At 42.2% G+C, this 17,991-nt stretch overlaps 1 protein-coding gene across 2 annotated transcripts in view; it reads left to right on the top strand.

Moving 5' to 3' along the window:
• The window catches only part of antxr2a (ANTXR cell adhesion molecule 2a), a 311,452-nt gene that overhangs the window by 131,289 nt on the left and 162,172 nt on the right, over window positions 1-17,991 (top strand). For both annotated transcript variants that reach the window (XR_005943132.1, XM_041188750.1), the window contains exon 11: window positions 2,458-2,536. Coding sequence is in view for 1 of the 2 variants with exons in the window: in XM_041188750.1 (XP_041044684.1) it covers window positions 2,458-2,536 (79 nt within the window). In the remaining variant the exon portion in view is untranslated. The remainder of the gene's footprint in view (window positions 1-2,457; window positions 2,537-17,991) is intronic.

Here is a 17,991-nt window from a genome sequence, read left to right as displayed (position 1 = left end):
CTCACCTATCCCTGGGCCCATGCTGATTCTGTGCCTCAGTGGATGTAGTACTGGCTATAGCCACCACCTCCCCAGTGGCGCTGTGAGCAATAAAAAGCTACTGGCATTTGACTGGCTGGCAGCTCTTAGGGGGCAGGTATCCTGTGTCGTCCCAAGGGTCCTTGATCCCAGAGAATGCCCACCGCTGCCCAGTTAAGTGCCTGATTTGAACTTAATTTGCCGGGCCTTTTGGAAAAGAGATACATGGGCTCTCGCTTGCTTTCCAGCAGATGGACAAGACCCTCCATTAAATATCGCCCTATGTGTGTGTGTCTAATCTCAACTGGATAGAAATAAATGCATTAGAATATTGTTTTTCTGTATAACAGGATTCTAAATATAGCCGTGTTTTTCTAAAAGAAAACAGCAATTAAATTTAGAATGAGGACTTGAAGAATTGTCTCAGGTGAATGGACACATAAAACTACATCATAAAACTAAATTCATCCTTCAGATTAAAGTCTAAAAGATTAAGAGGCTATGTTATTTAAAAAACAGAGGAAATTGTATTTTTAAATGATTTTCCATTTTGTATCGAATGTAGATACTTAAAACACTTTTTTCAAATACAGATGCATAATTGTTTCCTGTATTCCACTATCAATATGTTTGAACCCTAACTCGAGAGAAGTGTACTCCTACTATCTCTCTGAATGAGACTCTTAAATCTTGCCCAGATGCTACTAATTTAATAATAGATTTTTTTCTGAAATCACTTCCTCTGGAAAATACATTCAAATACACTTTAAAATTTAGAAAGGCTTTGGGCTCGATCTTAACTCTGTAAGTGGATGGGTTTTGAATGAGTTATAATCTCACCTTTTCTCTCAAGTAGATAATTATTACATATATGCAGAGTTCATGGATTACAAATTAAATCAGTAATGGTCACATTTCAGAATTAAAAACCTCTTTAAATAAAAAAACACTGATTTTTCAATTTATTGTGGTAAATATTCTCAATCTGACATTTGCATAAGAACGTAAAAATTACTTGGCAAAAAAAGACCAAAGGCAGGATTGTTTGGGTGGTGGGGTTTCCTGCCTAGCCATCTGAAGAGTCAGCGGGGAATGTTTCCTGCTGATACTGGCTGCCCTATAGCTGTTTAATGTTCAAAGGAGCTTTAATTGGCTGGAGATGGGACTTTTGCCGCTCAATCAGGAGGATGTCATACAACAGAGAGCTGCCATCTAATCTGATTATCCAGCAGCTCTGTAGACCCAGCAGTGCCAGTAGCACAGTGGCCAGGCTAGGCAATCATAATGAGGCCATCTGGCAACTGTATCATCAAAAGCAAGCTGAACAGAGAGCCTCGATTTGAATGCTTGGCTGAGATCCAAGAATGGCTAATGGACTTAGATCTCAGCCATCAATGTTAATATAGCTACAGAGAAGAGTGAAAGCTTAGTTTGGCTGATATCTCTATGAGCTTGAAATAACCTGCTGTTTCTTTGAAGAATTTTTTCATGTTTATTTGCACAAGGGTAAGGGGTCTGAAGTAGATATAAGCTCCTGGCATTGATAATATGAATGACTGTCATTGATTTGTCCTCTTACCTTCTCATAAAATTATCAGTGCACTTCCTGCCTACATCCATTCAAATAGAGCTGGCAAAATGCAATTTTCATCTATCGAACTCATTTGACTAAACCTGAACTCTCTTTGCCCTAATGGTTCCATTTCCCTTTTTTAGAATTACAGCAAAAGCAGTCCGCAGCCTTCTGCAATTCAGTGACACTTCCCATGGGTCAGTCTGTTTTTGAGAAAAGAAGGCAGGCTGCACTACGTATTGTTAGCACATGCTGCTTGGTCCCCACTGAGCATGCAAGCAAGCAGCAGCGTGGGCCCTGCTCACCCAAACGCTGCAGTTGAATAAATGAGGAGGCGGGACCAAATTTGTGCGCAGCCTACCTCTGCCGCAATTGAAATGGGCAGGTTGGGAATAGCGACCCCCACAGCCAAGAAAATGCATGGAGGCTTTTCAAGCCCAATGTATTTTTACCTTGTCTGTGCATTACTATGTGTACAATGCTGTTGGATAATATTCATAATGCTATACCTTTTGTACATCAATGATAATGAGAAACAAAAGAATTGCAGTCAATTCTGAAATCTAAACAATTGACAAACTTCTGAAAGTACATCTTACAACAAACGTTACTGTATGATTTATGTAATAGTGCTAATGGATAAATGAAAGCATGGATGACCAATTATGGGATGACATCCTATTAACACAGAATTTAATTCTATGACCTAAACATACAGAAATAATGAACAATATGTATTCACTTAGAACTGTATTCTTGTGATCTAAAACCTGCCATTAGTTTATTCGTTATGTACTTTGTTAGATTATGAAATTGCCATCAATATTTTTTTGTTGATTACATGTATTATTATATTTCTATTTCAGAACAATGGATGTGTCTGTGAGTTTGAATGATGGGCAGTCATTTATCTCTAGCTCCGTCACCATCACTGCCACAGCTTGCGTAAGTAGAGAAATTTATTCATTTATTCAGGCAATTCAAACAGAAATCAAGACTATATTCATGAAATATAATATTGCTCTTAAAGTTTATTTTCAAAATGTTATCAAAGTTCAGCTTAACCACATCATTTACTTTCACAATGTTACAATACAACTCAGTGTTAGAATGATAATTAAATCAATACCATTTCCTGCTTGTCTTCATCTGTTTTTAAAAAACACTAAAATCTGACGTATTATTGGCACAGATGTAAAAGCCACTTATACCAATTTTATGCAACAGGGCTGCTAACAAAACACTAATTACAGATTTGTTTAAGCCACACAGCCGGTTTTGTCGGCTTTCAAAGCATGAAAATAATGTGACTTGCACTACATTGCCTTTTTCCTGTGTATACAACTCGTCACACAAAGTTTTGATCTTCATAAAACCAAATGTGAAATCAACACTTGCTACCATTTTGCCCTGTACATCATGAAACTGGATGGACTATTACTACCCATGAGACCATCAGGCATCTACAACACTTCAGCATGTAGTAGGAATAATATCAATGCACCAATATCACACTACAATCCCCACTTTTAACTGCCATTTGGTTGCTGCTGATTTTGTGTTATTAAGCAGATGCATCACTGCCCTAATTTACAAGAATTTGCTGATGAAAATTTGGAAGTAACTTCAATTTTTATTTTGAATATAGCATAAAATGTTGGAAATGCATGACAGATCTATCAGCATAAAGAGATTGATTAATGTTTATGTGTGAATCCTTCAACGGAACCCTTAATTGAAAATCAAAGTACTGCTGGAAATCTGAAATTAAAACAGATAATGCTGGAAATGTATAAGTCTGTCAGCATCTGTGGAGAAAGAAACAGTCAGCAGGCGAGACTTTAACTTAGTCAAAATCCATTCATTTACACAGAGTTAAAATCATCCCCAATGTTTCAGATTGATGAACTTCCATCAGAATTCTTACCCCTTTGTTTTAGTGGCCAGTTGTATGGAATCTCATCAATGTTGAGTTGAAATGGGCTTTTTTTATTTGCTAAGTTTGAACTACTGAGAGTATCAGGTCAGAATAATGTAAAAATTGCATCCATCTCATTATCTATAAAATTTCATTGTTTTGCAAATATAAAAATGATGGGGGTAAAATTAAACATTGGCAGAGGTGCAGACTGGCATGAATGGATTGGCTGCTTGTTAAAGTTCCTCCTCTAGTTCTCATTCTTCACCCTCACTAAAGTTGAATTTTACTCTGAGTAGTCTAGTGTGCATTTTCTGGCCATTGCATTTTTCTGCCGCACTTCCTGTCACATTAACATCCTGTCATACTTGAGAAAAATATTAAGCAAAGAATCTGACCTGGAACACACAATATCTGACCAAGAATCTGCAATTTGACATTTGTTTGAGTCCTGTATTCACTTAACAATGAGGAGACTACATAGCTTTAAAGGGACATGGTCCTGACATTATAAGACAGCATATCCACATGAACAGTACTGCAGGAGCCTGTCATTTCAATTCTTCTCTCCACTCACATTCTGACCTTTCTGTCTTCCACCACCTACAATGTTCCAATGAAGCTCAACATAAGCCAAGGAACAGTACCTCAGCTTTCGATTGGGCATGTTGCAGTCCTCTGGACTTAACAATAAATTCAACAGTTTTTTCAGATGGAAGCAATTGATGATGATTCTGTTTTTCTTCATTAATCATTCATGGGATGTGGGCATCGCTTGCAAGACCAGCTGGGGATATACTGCCTTCTTGAACCACTGTAGTCCATGTAGTGCAGGTATAACCACGTTGTTGTTAGGGAGAAAGGTCCAGGATTTTGACCCAGTGAAGGAACAATGATATATTTCCAAGTCAGGATGGAAACCTGCAGGTGTTGGTGTTCACATGCATCTGCTGCCCTTGTTCTTCTAGGTAATAGAGTTCAGGGCTGTGGAAGGTGCTGTTGAAGGAACCTTGGAGATGTGCTGCAATGCATATTGTAGATAATGCACATTTATGCCAGTGTGCTGATGGTGGGTGGAGAATCAATTAAACAGGCTGTCTTGTCCTAATTGATGTTGAGCTTCTTGAGTGTCGTTAGATCTGTACTCATTATGGCAAGTCAGAGTAACCTGTCACAATCCTGACTTGTGCTTTGAAGATGGTGGAAGAGCTTTGGAGAATCAAGAGGTGAATTACTTGCTGCAGAAGTCCCAGCCCCTGACCAGCTCATGTCACAATATTTATGTGGCTGGCCCAGTTAGGTTTTGGTCAATAATAAGCCCAGGATGTTAATGGTGGGAGATTTAGCAATGGTAATGTCATTCAATGTCAAACTGAGGTGTTTAGATTCTCTCTTTTTAGATTTGGATATTACACAGAACTTGTGAACCTGCACAAAAGTGCAGACATTACATGCCACTTATCAGCCTACATAAGAACATAAGAGATAGGAGCAGGAGTAGACCATATGGCCTGATGAGCCTGTTCCACCATTCCTTATGATCATGGCCGATCTTGGGTTTAAATTCCACTTTTTTGCCTTTTCCCCATTCAGCCTAAGCCTACATGTTGTCCAGTCTTGCTGTGTGCAGGTACAGACTGCTTCGTTATCTGAAGAATTGCCAATGGTACAGAACATTGTGCAATCACCCCAGTGCATCCTCTTCTGACCTTAGGATGGAGGGGAGGTCATTGATAAAGTGCCTGAAGATGGCTGAGCCTAGGACGCTACCCTGAGGAATACCCGCGGCTATGTCCTGGGGCTGGGATGATTGGCCTCCAAGAATCATGTTTTTTTCTGATGGAGAAGGTCACACAGACTTTACATTGGTTATTATGGAAAAATCTGATTCACTTAACATTGTTTCAGTTGGAACCGTAGAAAAGTTACAGTGCAGATAGAGGCCATTCAGCCCAACATATCTGCACCAGGCTTAAAGTTGAACTTCTCAGGAATGCAACTACAATATTGAAGCAAGGACCTAGTGTTAAGGTAGATTGAATGATATGCTGGGCCATGAGGTTACAGATTGTTGTTAAATACAATTCTGCTGCTGCTGGCCCACAGTACCTCATGGATGCCCACTTTTGAGCTGTTAAATCTATTCTGAGCCTTGCCCATTTACCATAGCAGTGGTGCCACATAGTATAATAGAGGGTGTTCCAATTTTGGAGACATGACTTTGTTTCCATAAGGAATGTGTGGTGGTCTCTCCTACCAACACTGTCCTGGACTGATACATCTGCAACATGTAGATTGGCAAGAATAAGGTCAAGTAGCTTTTTCCTTCGTGTTGATTCTCTCACCACCTGTTACAGGCCCAGTCTGGCAGCCATGTCCTTCGGGGCTTGGCCTCTTCTAGACCATTGTTTATCTCTTGTCCCATTCCCATTTCCTTTTGCTTTGCCCGTCATCCCTCTGCTCATTTCATCTCTTTTGCCTTCCACTCTATCACAAACTTTTCCATTTACTCATTCTCCGTCTCCCACCCCCTCACCTTTCCCTCCCTCTGCACTTGATTTAAACCTGTAACATTTATCTTTTTTGAATTCTGATGACAGATCATTGATCTGAAATGTTAACTCTATTTCTTCTCTCAGATGCTGCCTGACCTCCTGAGTATTTCCAGCCTTTTCTGTTCTTATTACCAGGGGAGATTTGTTAGTAATATATTTATAGTTTTATTAAAAACCACGAGTGGGATTTTCTGGCCCCGGCTGCCGCTGGGATCGCCTTGTCCTGCCGAATGTTAATAGACTTTTGGCTGGGTCACCACTTCGCCCATGGTGGGCGGGGCTGGAAAATCTCGGCCCATATCTATTGCAAGTGCTGTCTGAAGGATGTCCATTTTCAGACTGGCTGGATCTTGTATTGGCCTTGGTTTCCCTTTTTTTAAATCCATGTTCTCCACTAATTTGTTTCACTTCCATGATTAAAGTATAGTTTGAAAAAAGCTCCCTAAACTAATTGCACAAGTGGAATGAAATCATTACAGTATCTGACGTTGAGCCTATCTACTGTACATGAAACTGATTAACAAACATGTTTAGTGAGACTGGTTCCTTAACCAAACAATTAAACTCTCGGTGATCTGAGCTTCCATTTAATTAACAACAATTAGACTTTCTGAACTTAATAGGGCACAGCTGTACTTAGTAACCAAGTTAATGCATTGTATACTACGAAGTATTGTTCCCCTTTCCTTGCAAATTAACACATTTTCCGCTTTGCTTCAGCAAAGCCACAAGAATGCCCGTCATCCCTCAAAACTGGATATTGACTTTGTCCAGAGGTTACATTCTGGCTGTCATGCTTTATGACAGCGCCAGGACAATCTTGAGAGTGTTGGATGCTTGTGAAACTGGCTAACACATTCCAAAACTGTTGGACTTTGTTACCTTAAAGAAATCAGCCACCCTCTCGCATGGGGAAGTCCAGGGAGTTGGGGGGATGGTGCAAACATTTTATATCATGTGCCTCATCCAAAATCCTGGCACTTTGCGTGAGCTCAATTCAGCAAAAGGTATTAAAATAGATAAGGATAAAACATATATTGGCACTTCCATACATTTAGATTTTATTTGCTATATTGCAAATATGATTATATTACAAAAGCATTTAATTGACCAGTAAAGTTGTCTGGGAGTTCCTGAGGTCATGAAAGGTGCTATACATATGATCCATTGCCCATTTCTCAGTGGTCAAGCCATTCTCCAGTTACGCTGGATAACTGCCTTCCTGTTGCCACAGGTTAGCCATTGCCACTTTAACTGTGGTCATTCACCCAGCCAGCGACCAGAAGACCCGCTGCTGCCCAAGTCTTCACCGCCCATGTTAACCAGCTATTTTCAGAGTTCATGTTGAACTTCTCCATTGTGTGTAATGCCCTAGGTGATACTTCAGTCAAGACTGATAGCATAGCCTCAACAGGCTATCCCCTACTTCTAGTTGTTCACCCCTTCACCTCGTTGAGGCGCGGGTCAAATTTTGAAAGGATATATAGCTTTATAGCCAAGCTTTATTGCAAGCACCAAACTAAGTCAGAGTTGCCAGTACCCTCTCAGAATGGTCATAAGGGTGTTAGAAAGGGGTGTGTCCTCTCACTATATTTATTCAACATCCTAGCATAAATGGTTATGAGAGAAATACTGGATGAATGTAAAGGTAGGATATTGATTGGCGAGTGGCAAAGTTTGAATCTTTGATATGCTGATGACATTATTCTGCTCATTAACTCAGCAGAGGAGCTACAGGAGTTGGTGGATTGTCTTGATCAAGTTAGCCAGAAGTACAGTCTCCTAATCAATGTTAACATGACAAAGGTGATGGGGGTGGGTGGAAACATCTGCAAAATTCTGATTACAGGAATTCAGCTTGAACAGGTCTTGGGCCACTCATCATGGAAGATGCAGAGTCTACTGAAGAAATTTGGGCTAGACTTAACAAGGGTCATGACATTGTGAACTCACTTACAAGAGTAAGAAGTAGCCACAGCATTTCAATTACAATGCAAATTCATGTTCTGAAAGCCCTTGTGTGGCCAGTGACAATGTATGACTGTGAAAACCGGGCCATTGTTATGACCGATGCAGTTGGTAAAGTGGAGTTATTTAAAAATCCCAGAAGGGAACTTTAAACAATTGTCATAACCTTTAATTTTAAGTATTATGTTTGAGATGAAATTCTAAATTCAGGAAGCAGACTACCAGTTCTCGAGGCTTTAAAATAAATGAAATGTTTTATTACTTTACACAGGTTAAAATATATATATGCATGGCTACAAATTATTACTATCATAACTTTTGACAAATTCCCAAACTAATCTCCATTAAGGCATCAGTAACCCATAAACTTAACCAGACACCAGGCAAAGCATTTCACCTTACGAATTCAAAATAAGATTCCTTGCAGACACAGTGGTAGGCTTACAGCTGCCTTTTGATCTTAAATTTTAAAGTTTAATAAATGACATGAACCTGCTCATGTGACAGAGTCACATGAGGGGACATGTTTTAAAACATTTTTCAATTTTCTTTTTGAAAACTCTTCATCTCCCTGAGGCAGCTCTGTTCCTCAGGGAGATTCTGAAGCGTACACCTGTGTGCATACGTGACGTTCGGGCTCACCCCACTCACCCTCCTCCCTCCCGCTCCATGCACAGGCAGCACTGCTGCTTGCATTTCATGCTGGGTGAGCCTTAATTAGCCCGCAAGATGAAATCACCTTCCAGCCTCGATCGTGGGCGGTGATCAGCTTCACGACAGCCATGCCAAGTCTCCCCGACAAGGGCTAAATTCTGCCCAATGTATACTAAGTTAAATTCGTGATTGGGACCTCGTGCGGAGACATCCATTTCTGCGTTGCGCTGCTGAAGAGGCCGGAGTGGCCCTTTTAAATTACAGGCTATGACTTTGATGCAGGTCACAGCCAACGAGCTCCAACACCAGGTATCCTGCCCTACTGCTCTGATTGGGCAGGATACTCTCAGTCTGCGCTCCAGAACCTGCATAGCACTCTTAATTGGCCCAACTGATACTTTATTTGCATCTTTGGGCAGCGGACTCGGAAGTCTGAATGCCGGCCACTCCTGAGTGCACGGCCCATGCACTGCAGCAGTGCATATTATTCAGCCTCTTTTATCTGACACTACTTGACTTGAACCATTGCCACAATATTTGGAATGAGTGACTGGGCTTTGGCTGTCTTGAGCACCAGATTCTGGTTTGTGTCACAAAGTTGAAAATGTATTTTAGGCTTGTTAATATCCATGATAGAGAATACTTGTTTACAGAAGTTCATGCTCCCACAAAAGGAAAGAATATTTGATTTAAAGGCTACTGGGTTGAGATAATTTGGTGCCAGGTTTTGCTATCATTTGGTAACAGCAATATCGGCAAACTTGTCCTTCTGTCACATTGTGATTTCAAGGAAAATGTGCCAAGTTTCCCTGGGAAAGTTGCTTCTCTCACAATTTCAAGCTTTATTTCAAGTTCCAAGTTGACATGCTATTCTTCCACTACTTGGTTGTGCGTCACATTCTTCTATTGAGTAAGTTCATGGGTTTTATAATGTTCTCCATAAAAGCAGGGTCTGGAAGACACTTACTGTCCTGTAAGTTGGCAATATCTTCCCCTTTTTGATTTGAGAACAGTTGGAATTCAAAAGATCATTCCAAAAGAAGGCCATCAGCACAGTTCCCTGACTGAGCCACTGAACCACACAGTGTTACGCCAGCATATGGTGAGCTTCACATTCTCACAACTGTTGGCTAAACTGCCTGTGAGTGAGAAGGGTACTCTGTATAAAATGTGTGGTTTTAATAACCATGATGTGATAATTTTGGATTAGCAAGACATGGTGCTTCTTGACGTAAAATGCAGCGAAAATGACCAAACTGCTCTTTTGTAAATACTTTGCACTTTGTCCTTTAATTTTAATCACAGCTCCAGATTTCTTGCTCACCATTGTAGGTGCCCTGTTTGTGGTCGCTGTCATCCTGTTTGTCCACAATCTGCACCAAATCGTCGAAGAGCATTTGCTGCTTTTGTGCCTCTCAGCAGCATCACTTCTACAATGTTCTCATCAACTCCATGAATAAATACTGCGAGATAAGCCACATTTGTTTCATCAATGCTTTAATCAGTTGTAATTGGAAATGTGGCTAAAGGACTTTGCATTGCCCTGGAATTTGCAGCTAAAGTATTGATTTTCTTAGTGATCTTGTTTATTGAAAGCTTACTACTTAACTGGGCACACTGGCTGGAATTTTCCCAGCCCATCAAGGCAGTTTTGGTGGTAGATATATGGAAGCTGAGAATGCAGCGTGCCATGTGGGCTCTGGACAGATTTCCCAGAGGCTGGCTCAAAGTGGAATTGGGTGCCCAGTTATGGAAGGTGTGGGGACAATTAAGGCCTCAATGAACGTCCATCTTCATAAAGGGAGGCAAGTTTTCCAGCATCGCACGGACTACCCGCTGTATGAGGAATGTGGCATTGCATTGGAGATGGCTTGACATCAGAGGGTCAAAGCTGCGTAACAATTGAGGACTTTTAATCACTGGCTGGCAGTAATTCTCAATGCTCATGTATCCCAAGCAGAAGGCAGCCAGTTCATGAAGACTGATGTCTCTGCAACAGCTGTGCCTGATGCTATGGCAGCCACTTCCCTCCTATTGAAGATGCCTCCAGTGCGCCACTGATGCTTCTGCTGGCCCCTCAGGAGCACCCCCACTGTGAAAGTGGCCGACTGCCATATTAATGAGCCCTGTTGAAAGCATTTCCCAACGTTGAAAGCTGATGTTCATCTCTAATTGGACAGGGCTCCTGGAGATGACCTGTTAATTGACTGTCTTGTGTAAGATTGCACCAGGGTGGCAGACCTCTGACATGAGCATGGTCAGGATCCCGAAATGATCCTGAGGCCTGAGAGTTTTATAAGTTTGAAAGTTTCCAGCCACTATTTTTGCAGCTTTTAGCATGCATTCTGCAAAATTTTCCCTCGGACAGTGTTTCACAGACATCGGTCTGAATTTCACGCTCCCCCACCAGCAGGTTTTTAGGCAGGTGGGAGCATGAAAGAGAAGGAATGGGTTTCCGGCTAGGTTCTTACCTGCCCTAACCTTGCAGCGATTTTATGTTGGGTTAGGTGAGGCCTTGGGCGGGCCACCCGCCCTTGCCTTAAGTGAGGACCTAAAAGGCCAATAACTGGCCACTTAAAGGGCCATTTCCCGCCCAAACTCAATTTTTAGTCTGGCGGGAGGATTCCTGGGAATGGGGGCTGCCCGAAAAATGATTGGTGCCTCGGGTGGTAAGGGGAGTGGGGGTGCCTCCATCAGAAGCCCCCTTTCAGCTTTGGTCACCCCACCCACCACCCCCCCCCCCCCCCCCCACCACTTAAGGTCCGATGGCCACTGGACCTTCCTCCCCCCACTGGCCCTCTCCCTCTGACACCCCAATTGCCCACTTTCCTCCCTTCCCTGGGACCCCGAAAACTTACCTTTCCATCCAGTCCCGGCACTTAGACTCTGTCATCTTCATGTACCTCTTGTCATTGCAGGGACTAGTGCGCAGCCGGCTGATCACCTCCTTAAGATGAGACTTCCTCCCAAGTGAGGGATGGAAGTCCCACTTGCAGCTGATTGACGCTCATTTGAGTGTGAAATGGCTGCAAGGAAGGCAGAGTCGGTGGGGATGTTCCCTGCTGACTCTTTGGATGGCAGGATTGGGAACCCCACCATCCAAAATATTCTGACCATAGTTATTTTATGGGAAATGACATTGTTCACCTTAACAGCAACATCACTCATATGGAGAGCGTCAGTAAACATTGGCCACTTCTTTCTTAATGATGGTTCCAGCTAAGAAAACTTATCTGCTCATAATTTTTCAGTGTACCTACTGTACTTCTCATTATGGTTTTCTTCCTAATATCTTTGAATAGCACATTCTTTTGACACAGCTGTTTATGAATCATTAGGTTTTTTTTCCATTGACATCAGCAATGATATATGGAATTCCCCATTTATCTTGAAATACACGTTACTTTTGATCTGTGGTTCTCTTTGAATAAAAATATGGTGACCAGTTGTGACCACAGAACATAAAAATCAGGAATTAATGTTACGAGACGTTGAATGAATAAGTAAATGAAAATTCATGAAGGAGTAATGCTGTCACTTTAAGCAACTCCTATAGTACATTTCCTTCATTAAACATAAAATTATGTACCAATATATCTTTATTTTCTTTTACATTAATGAGTCAGTGAAAACCACCCAGTCTGCAAAGACAACTCTAAAACAAGCTGCCCCGGTAGACCGATCGTCTCAGCTTGCTCCTGCCCCACAGAACTCATTTCTCGTTATCTTGACTCCCTTCTCTCTCCCCTTGTCCAGTCCCTTCCCACCTACATCCGTGATTCCTCTGACACCTTACGTCACATCAACAATTTCCAGTTCCCTGGCCCCTACCGCTTCCTCTTTACCATGGACGTCCAAACGTCCCTCTACACCTCCATCCCCCACCAGGATGGTCTGAGGGCCCTTAGCTTCTTCCTCGAACAGAGGCCCGAACAATCCCCATCCACCACTACTCTCCTCCGTCTGGCTGAACTTGTTCTCACGCTGAACAATTTCTCCTTCAACTCCTCTCACTTCCTCCAAATAAAAGGTGTGGCTATGGGTACCCGCATGGGCCCCAGCTATGCCTGTCTCTTTATGGGGTATATGGAACATTCCTTGTTGCAGTCCTACTCCGGCCCCCTTCCACAACTCTTTCTCCGGTACATCGATGATTACTTCGGTGCCGCTTCATGCTCTCGTCAGAACTTGGAAAAATTTATTAATTTTGCTTCCAATCTCCACCCCTCCATCATTTTCACGTGGTCCATCTCTGACACTTCCCTTCCCTTCCTTGACCTCTCTGTCTCAATCTCTGATGATAGACTGTCCACCAATATCCATTACAAACCCACCGACTCCCACAGCTATCTCGACTACAGCTCCTCACACCCCGCTTCCTGTAAGGACTCCATCCCATTCTCTCAGTTCCTTCGCCTCCATCGCATCTGTTCCGATGATGCTACATTCAAAAACAGTTGCTCTGACATGTCCTCCTTCTTCCTTAACCGAGGTTTTCCACCCACGGTCGTTGACAGGGCCCTCAACCGTGTCCGGCCCATCTCCCGCGCATCCGCCCTCACGCCTTCTCCTCCCTCCCAGAAACATGATAGGGTCCCCCTTGTCCTCACTTATCACCCCACCAGCCTCCGCATTCAAAGGATCATCCTCCGCCATTTCCGCCAACTCCAGCATGATGCCACCACCAAACACATCTTCCCTTCACCCCCTTATCGGCATTCCGTAGGGATCGCTCCATCCAGGACACCCTGGTCCACTCCTCCATCACCCCCTACTCCTCAACCCTCTCCTATGGCACCACCCCATGCCCACGCAAAAGATGCAACACCTGCCCCTTCACTTCCTCTCTCCTCACCGTCCAAGGACCCAAACACTCCTTTCAAGTGAAGCAGCATTTCACTTGCATTTCCCCCAACTTAGTCTACTGCATTCGTTGCTCCCAATGTGGTCTCCTCTACATTGGAGAGACCAAACGTAAACTGGGCGACCGCTTTGCAGAACACCTGTGGTCTGTCCGCAAGAATGACCCAAACCTCCCTGTCGCTTGCCATTTCAACACTCCACCCTGCTCTCTTGCCCACATGTCTGTCCTTGGCTTGCTGCATTGTTCCAGTGAAGCCCAACGCAAACTGGAGGTACAACACCTCATCTTCCGACTAGGCACTTTACAGCCTTCCGGACTGAATATTGAATTCAACAACTTTAGGTCGTAAGCTCCCTCCCCCATCCCCACCCCCTTTCTGTTTCCCCCTTCCCCCTTTTTTTTTCCAATAAATTATAAAGATTTTCCTTTTCCCACCTATTTCCATTATATAAAAAAACCCCCACTAGAGCTATACCTTGAGTGCCCTACCATCCATTCTTAATTAGCACATTCGTTTAGATAATATCACCAACTTTAACTTTAACACCTATGTGTTCTATTGTACTATTGTCGTTGACATCTTTTGATGATCTGCTTCTATCACTGCTTGTTTGTCCCTACAACCACACCACCCTCCCCTCCACCTCTCTGTCTCTCTATCCCTCCGCCCCCCACACACACACCTTAAACCAGCTTATATTTCAACTCTTTCTTGGACTCGAACGCAAGTTCTGTCGAAGGGTCATGAGGACTCGAAACGTCAACTCTTTTCTTCTCCGCCGATGCTGCCAGACCTGCTGAGTTTTTCCAGGTAATTCTGTTTTTGTTCTAAAACAAGCTCATCTGAAACACAACCTATTCAGCAACAGTGAGTAGTTGCCTAATCACCACCGAATACATACAACAGGAGAGAGGGAAATGTAGAATTTGTACGTCCAATTTAAAATGCTTTAATCAAACAGTGCTCCCTTAATGAATTTCAAATTTGACATCAGGTGATTGATTAGTCATACCCAATTTAAAAGGTCTAGGCTTTCAATCCTGAGTGGAAAATGCATCTTCTTCCCCAAATTTAACATCACCCAGTGAACAAGGGCAGACAGCCAGTTCAGGAGTTTGCAGGCTGGATAACGGTGCTCTGTGGGTCGATCCCAGTCCACAAGACTTAAGTTTGACACCTTTTCCCTAGCACATCATGTATTTTCTTTCAAAAGAATGCATGTAGAGATATGACCATTGAACTTTAGCTAATACACGTACAAGCTTCTGTGTCACAATTTGCATTGGAGGCAAAAAAATTGTAATAATTTGCAAATGTATGGAGAAACTTGCCCACTAACAAAAGATACATTTTCTTCAAGGCTTGTACTCAAATTGCTTATGTCAAAAAGCACCTCAGCTCATTAGCAGCCTTTAACAAGGCTGAAGGAGTAAGGAATTAAGAAGTGAAAGACAAAAATGAAGGAGAAGGAAGCTGCATGTGCAGGCTTAAGGCAACAGCTAATTGGTTTGTCACTTCACAACAACATGTGGGTCACATTAGCAACAAGTGTCTGCCAACCTGGACCCCGTGAAGATAATTTCTCAGTCTGGCTGCTGCGTTTCCCACATTACAATAATGTAATAATGTAGTACACTTCAAAGGTACTTCATTGGCTTAAAGCACTTGGGGTGTCCTGTGGTCATGCAAGGTGCTATATGAATGTAAGTCTTTCCTTCACAGCTATTGTCTGGTCACTGCACTGCAACAAAGCCTGAAAAGATTGTTGGTGGCTTCTTAAGGGTGTGGCTAGTCTTGCAAATGATTTGCTTTCACTGATGCACATAAGACATTCTATGCTGTAATTGGAGGGCTTCTAATGAGCAGTGAATCAGTCCTTCAAATGTATTTGTCGTCCTAACTTTTGCCACCATTCAACTGGGAAGTATAGTCTTCTGCCTGCACTTTTATTCTGTTAATTGAAAACAAAAACAAAAATACCTGGAAAAACTCAGCAGGTCTGGCAGCATCTGTGGAGAGGAACACAGTTAATGTTTCGAGTCTGCATTACACTTCAACAGAACTAAGGAAAAATAGAAAAGGGATGAAATATAAGCTGGTTTAAGAGGGGGCGGTGGGACAAGAAGAGCTGGATAGAGGGCCAGTGATAGGTGGAGATAACCAAAAGATGTCCCAGACAAAAGGACAAAGAGGTGTTGAAGGTGGTGATATTATCTAAAGGAATGTGCTAATTAAGGGTGGAATGCAGGACAAAAAAGGTACAGATAGCCCTTGTGGGAGTGGGAGTGGGGGTGGGGGGAAGGAATTGAAAAAGGCCATAAGGTAGAGATAAAACAATGGCTGGAAATACATTTAAAAATAATGGAAATAGGTGGGAAAAGAAAAATCTATATAAATTATTGGAAAAAACAAAAAGGAGGGGGAAAATCGGAAAGAGGGTGGGGATGGAGGAGAGAGTTCATAATCTAAAATTGTTGAACTCAATATTGAGTCCGGAAGGCTGTAAAGTGCCAAGTCAGAAGATGAGGTGCTGTTCCTTCAGTTTGCGTTGAGCTTCACTGGAACAATGCAGCAAGCCAAGGATGGACATGTGGGCATGAGAGCAGGGTGGAGTGTTGAAATGGCAAGTGACAGGGAGGTCTGGGTAATGCTTGCGGACAGACCGAAGGTGTTCTGCAAAGCGGTCACCCAGTCTGCGTTTGGTCTCTCCAATGTAGAGGAAACCGCATTGGGAGCAATGAATGCACTAGACTAAGTTGAGGGAAGTGCAAGTGAAATGCTGCTTCACTTGAAATGAGTGTTTGGGCCCTTGGACGGTAAGGAGAGGGGAAGTAAAGGGGCAGGTGTTGCATCTTCCGCGGTTGCATGGGTACCTTCTCTACCTTTTAGCCTTTTTCGATTCCTTCACCCCGCCCCACCCCCACAAGGGCTATCTGTACCTTGCTCATCCTGCTTTCCACCCTTAATTAGCACATTCCTTTAGATAATATCACCTCTTCAACACCTCTTTGCCCTTTTGTCTGTGACATCTTTTGGTTATCTCCACCTATCACTGGCCCTCAATCCAGCTCTTCTTGTCCCACCACCCACCCCCCCCACCCACCTCTTAAACCAGCTTATATTTCACCCCTTTTCTATTTTTCCTTAGTTCTGTTGAAGAGTCATGTGGACTCGAAACGTTAACTGTGCTCGTCTCCACAGATGCTGCCAGACCTGCTGAGTTTTTCCAGGTATTTTTGTTTTTGTTTTGGATTTCCAGCATTTGCAGTTTTTTGCTTTTATTCTGTTAATTGATGTCTAGTTATCTATCTGCAGAAAGAGGTGCATTTGGACTTCAAGCTGAGGAAAATTGCAGCCAGAAAATGGGATATATATTGATTGCAATTGCATCAGCTTGTCAGCCATCCACAGAATGTCAAACACAAAGAAATTCGTAATGTAGGATACCACCATTTTATAAAACAAGTTATGAAGAAAGCTTCTGAACAGAACAATGTTAATGGCTTTGCACTGAAATCACCTTTAGTTCCATTGTAGCAGCCTTCAGTACACATGCTCTCTTGTTCCTAGCATCGTATTTCATAATATGGTATCTCAAAGCCAGCACTTGCCCCTAATGGAAGAGACATATTTTTGAGTTAATTTTCACTTCTCTACTGTTGTTGGTTTTTGGTTTTGTTGAAATAATTTTTTTGTTCCAGTTCTTGTTTTGTTTCTATATTCTTCTAAATGCATTGCATAATTAGAATTCATAGGCATTCCATTAAAACACAGGTGGTTCCTCTTTAGTGCTGCAGCACATAGCAAGAGTGGCAAGATAACACAACTTGCACGTCATACGATCATGTTCAGACAGCAGATAGAATTTTGCCCATGGGATTAAATTACACAAATGACCTGCATCTAATTTTGGTAAATTATGTGCTGCACCTCTTAATTCCATGCATTCTTTATTGGTTATGTGTCTTTAGTCTATGCTTATCTGAAAGTTAGTGTAGTCCAGATTTGCTGAAGTGGATATGAATCATCTTGCATTTCTGCTGCTCAACGGCAAATGAATAATAAGAGTATTATAAACAGCCATGTTACACTCTTTAATCGGTGCCAGCACAATGTTTATATATATGTTGCTGCCATTAAACTAGGTCACTGGAAAAGTAAAATATTAGAGGCTAGTGTTCCAGTAATCTGAAACAATGATAACATTTTGCTCTCTCACTTTTGTAGTTAGATTATAATCACATGTTGCTTCAATTTACTTATTCGAGAACATTAAATGCTCATGAAACATTTCATGAATATAAAAATATCCCTGGTTCTTATGTAATGCACAGTATGTAGTTTATTCTTTGATAAACCACCTGTGTTTTTGTGCGAATGGAGTACCAATATATAATGCAATATATTTTCAAATCATTGAGCTGCAAGAGGCTAATTGAG

Source organism: Carcharodon carcharias, chromosome 1, assembly GCF_017639515.1.
Source record: "Carcharodon carcharias isolate sCarCar2 chromosome 1, sCarCar2.pri, whole genome shotgun sequence".
Taxonomy (NCBI): domain Eukaryota; kingdom Metazoa; phylum Chordata; class Chondrichthyes; order Lamniformes; family Lamnidae; genus Carcharodon; species Carcharodon carcharias.
This window is presented reverse-complemented; position numbering and strand designations above follow the sequence as displayed.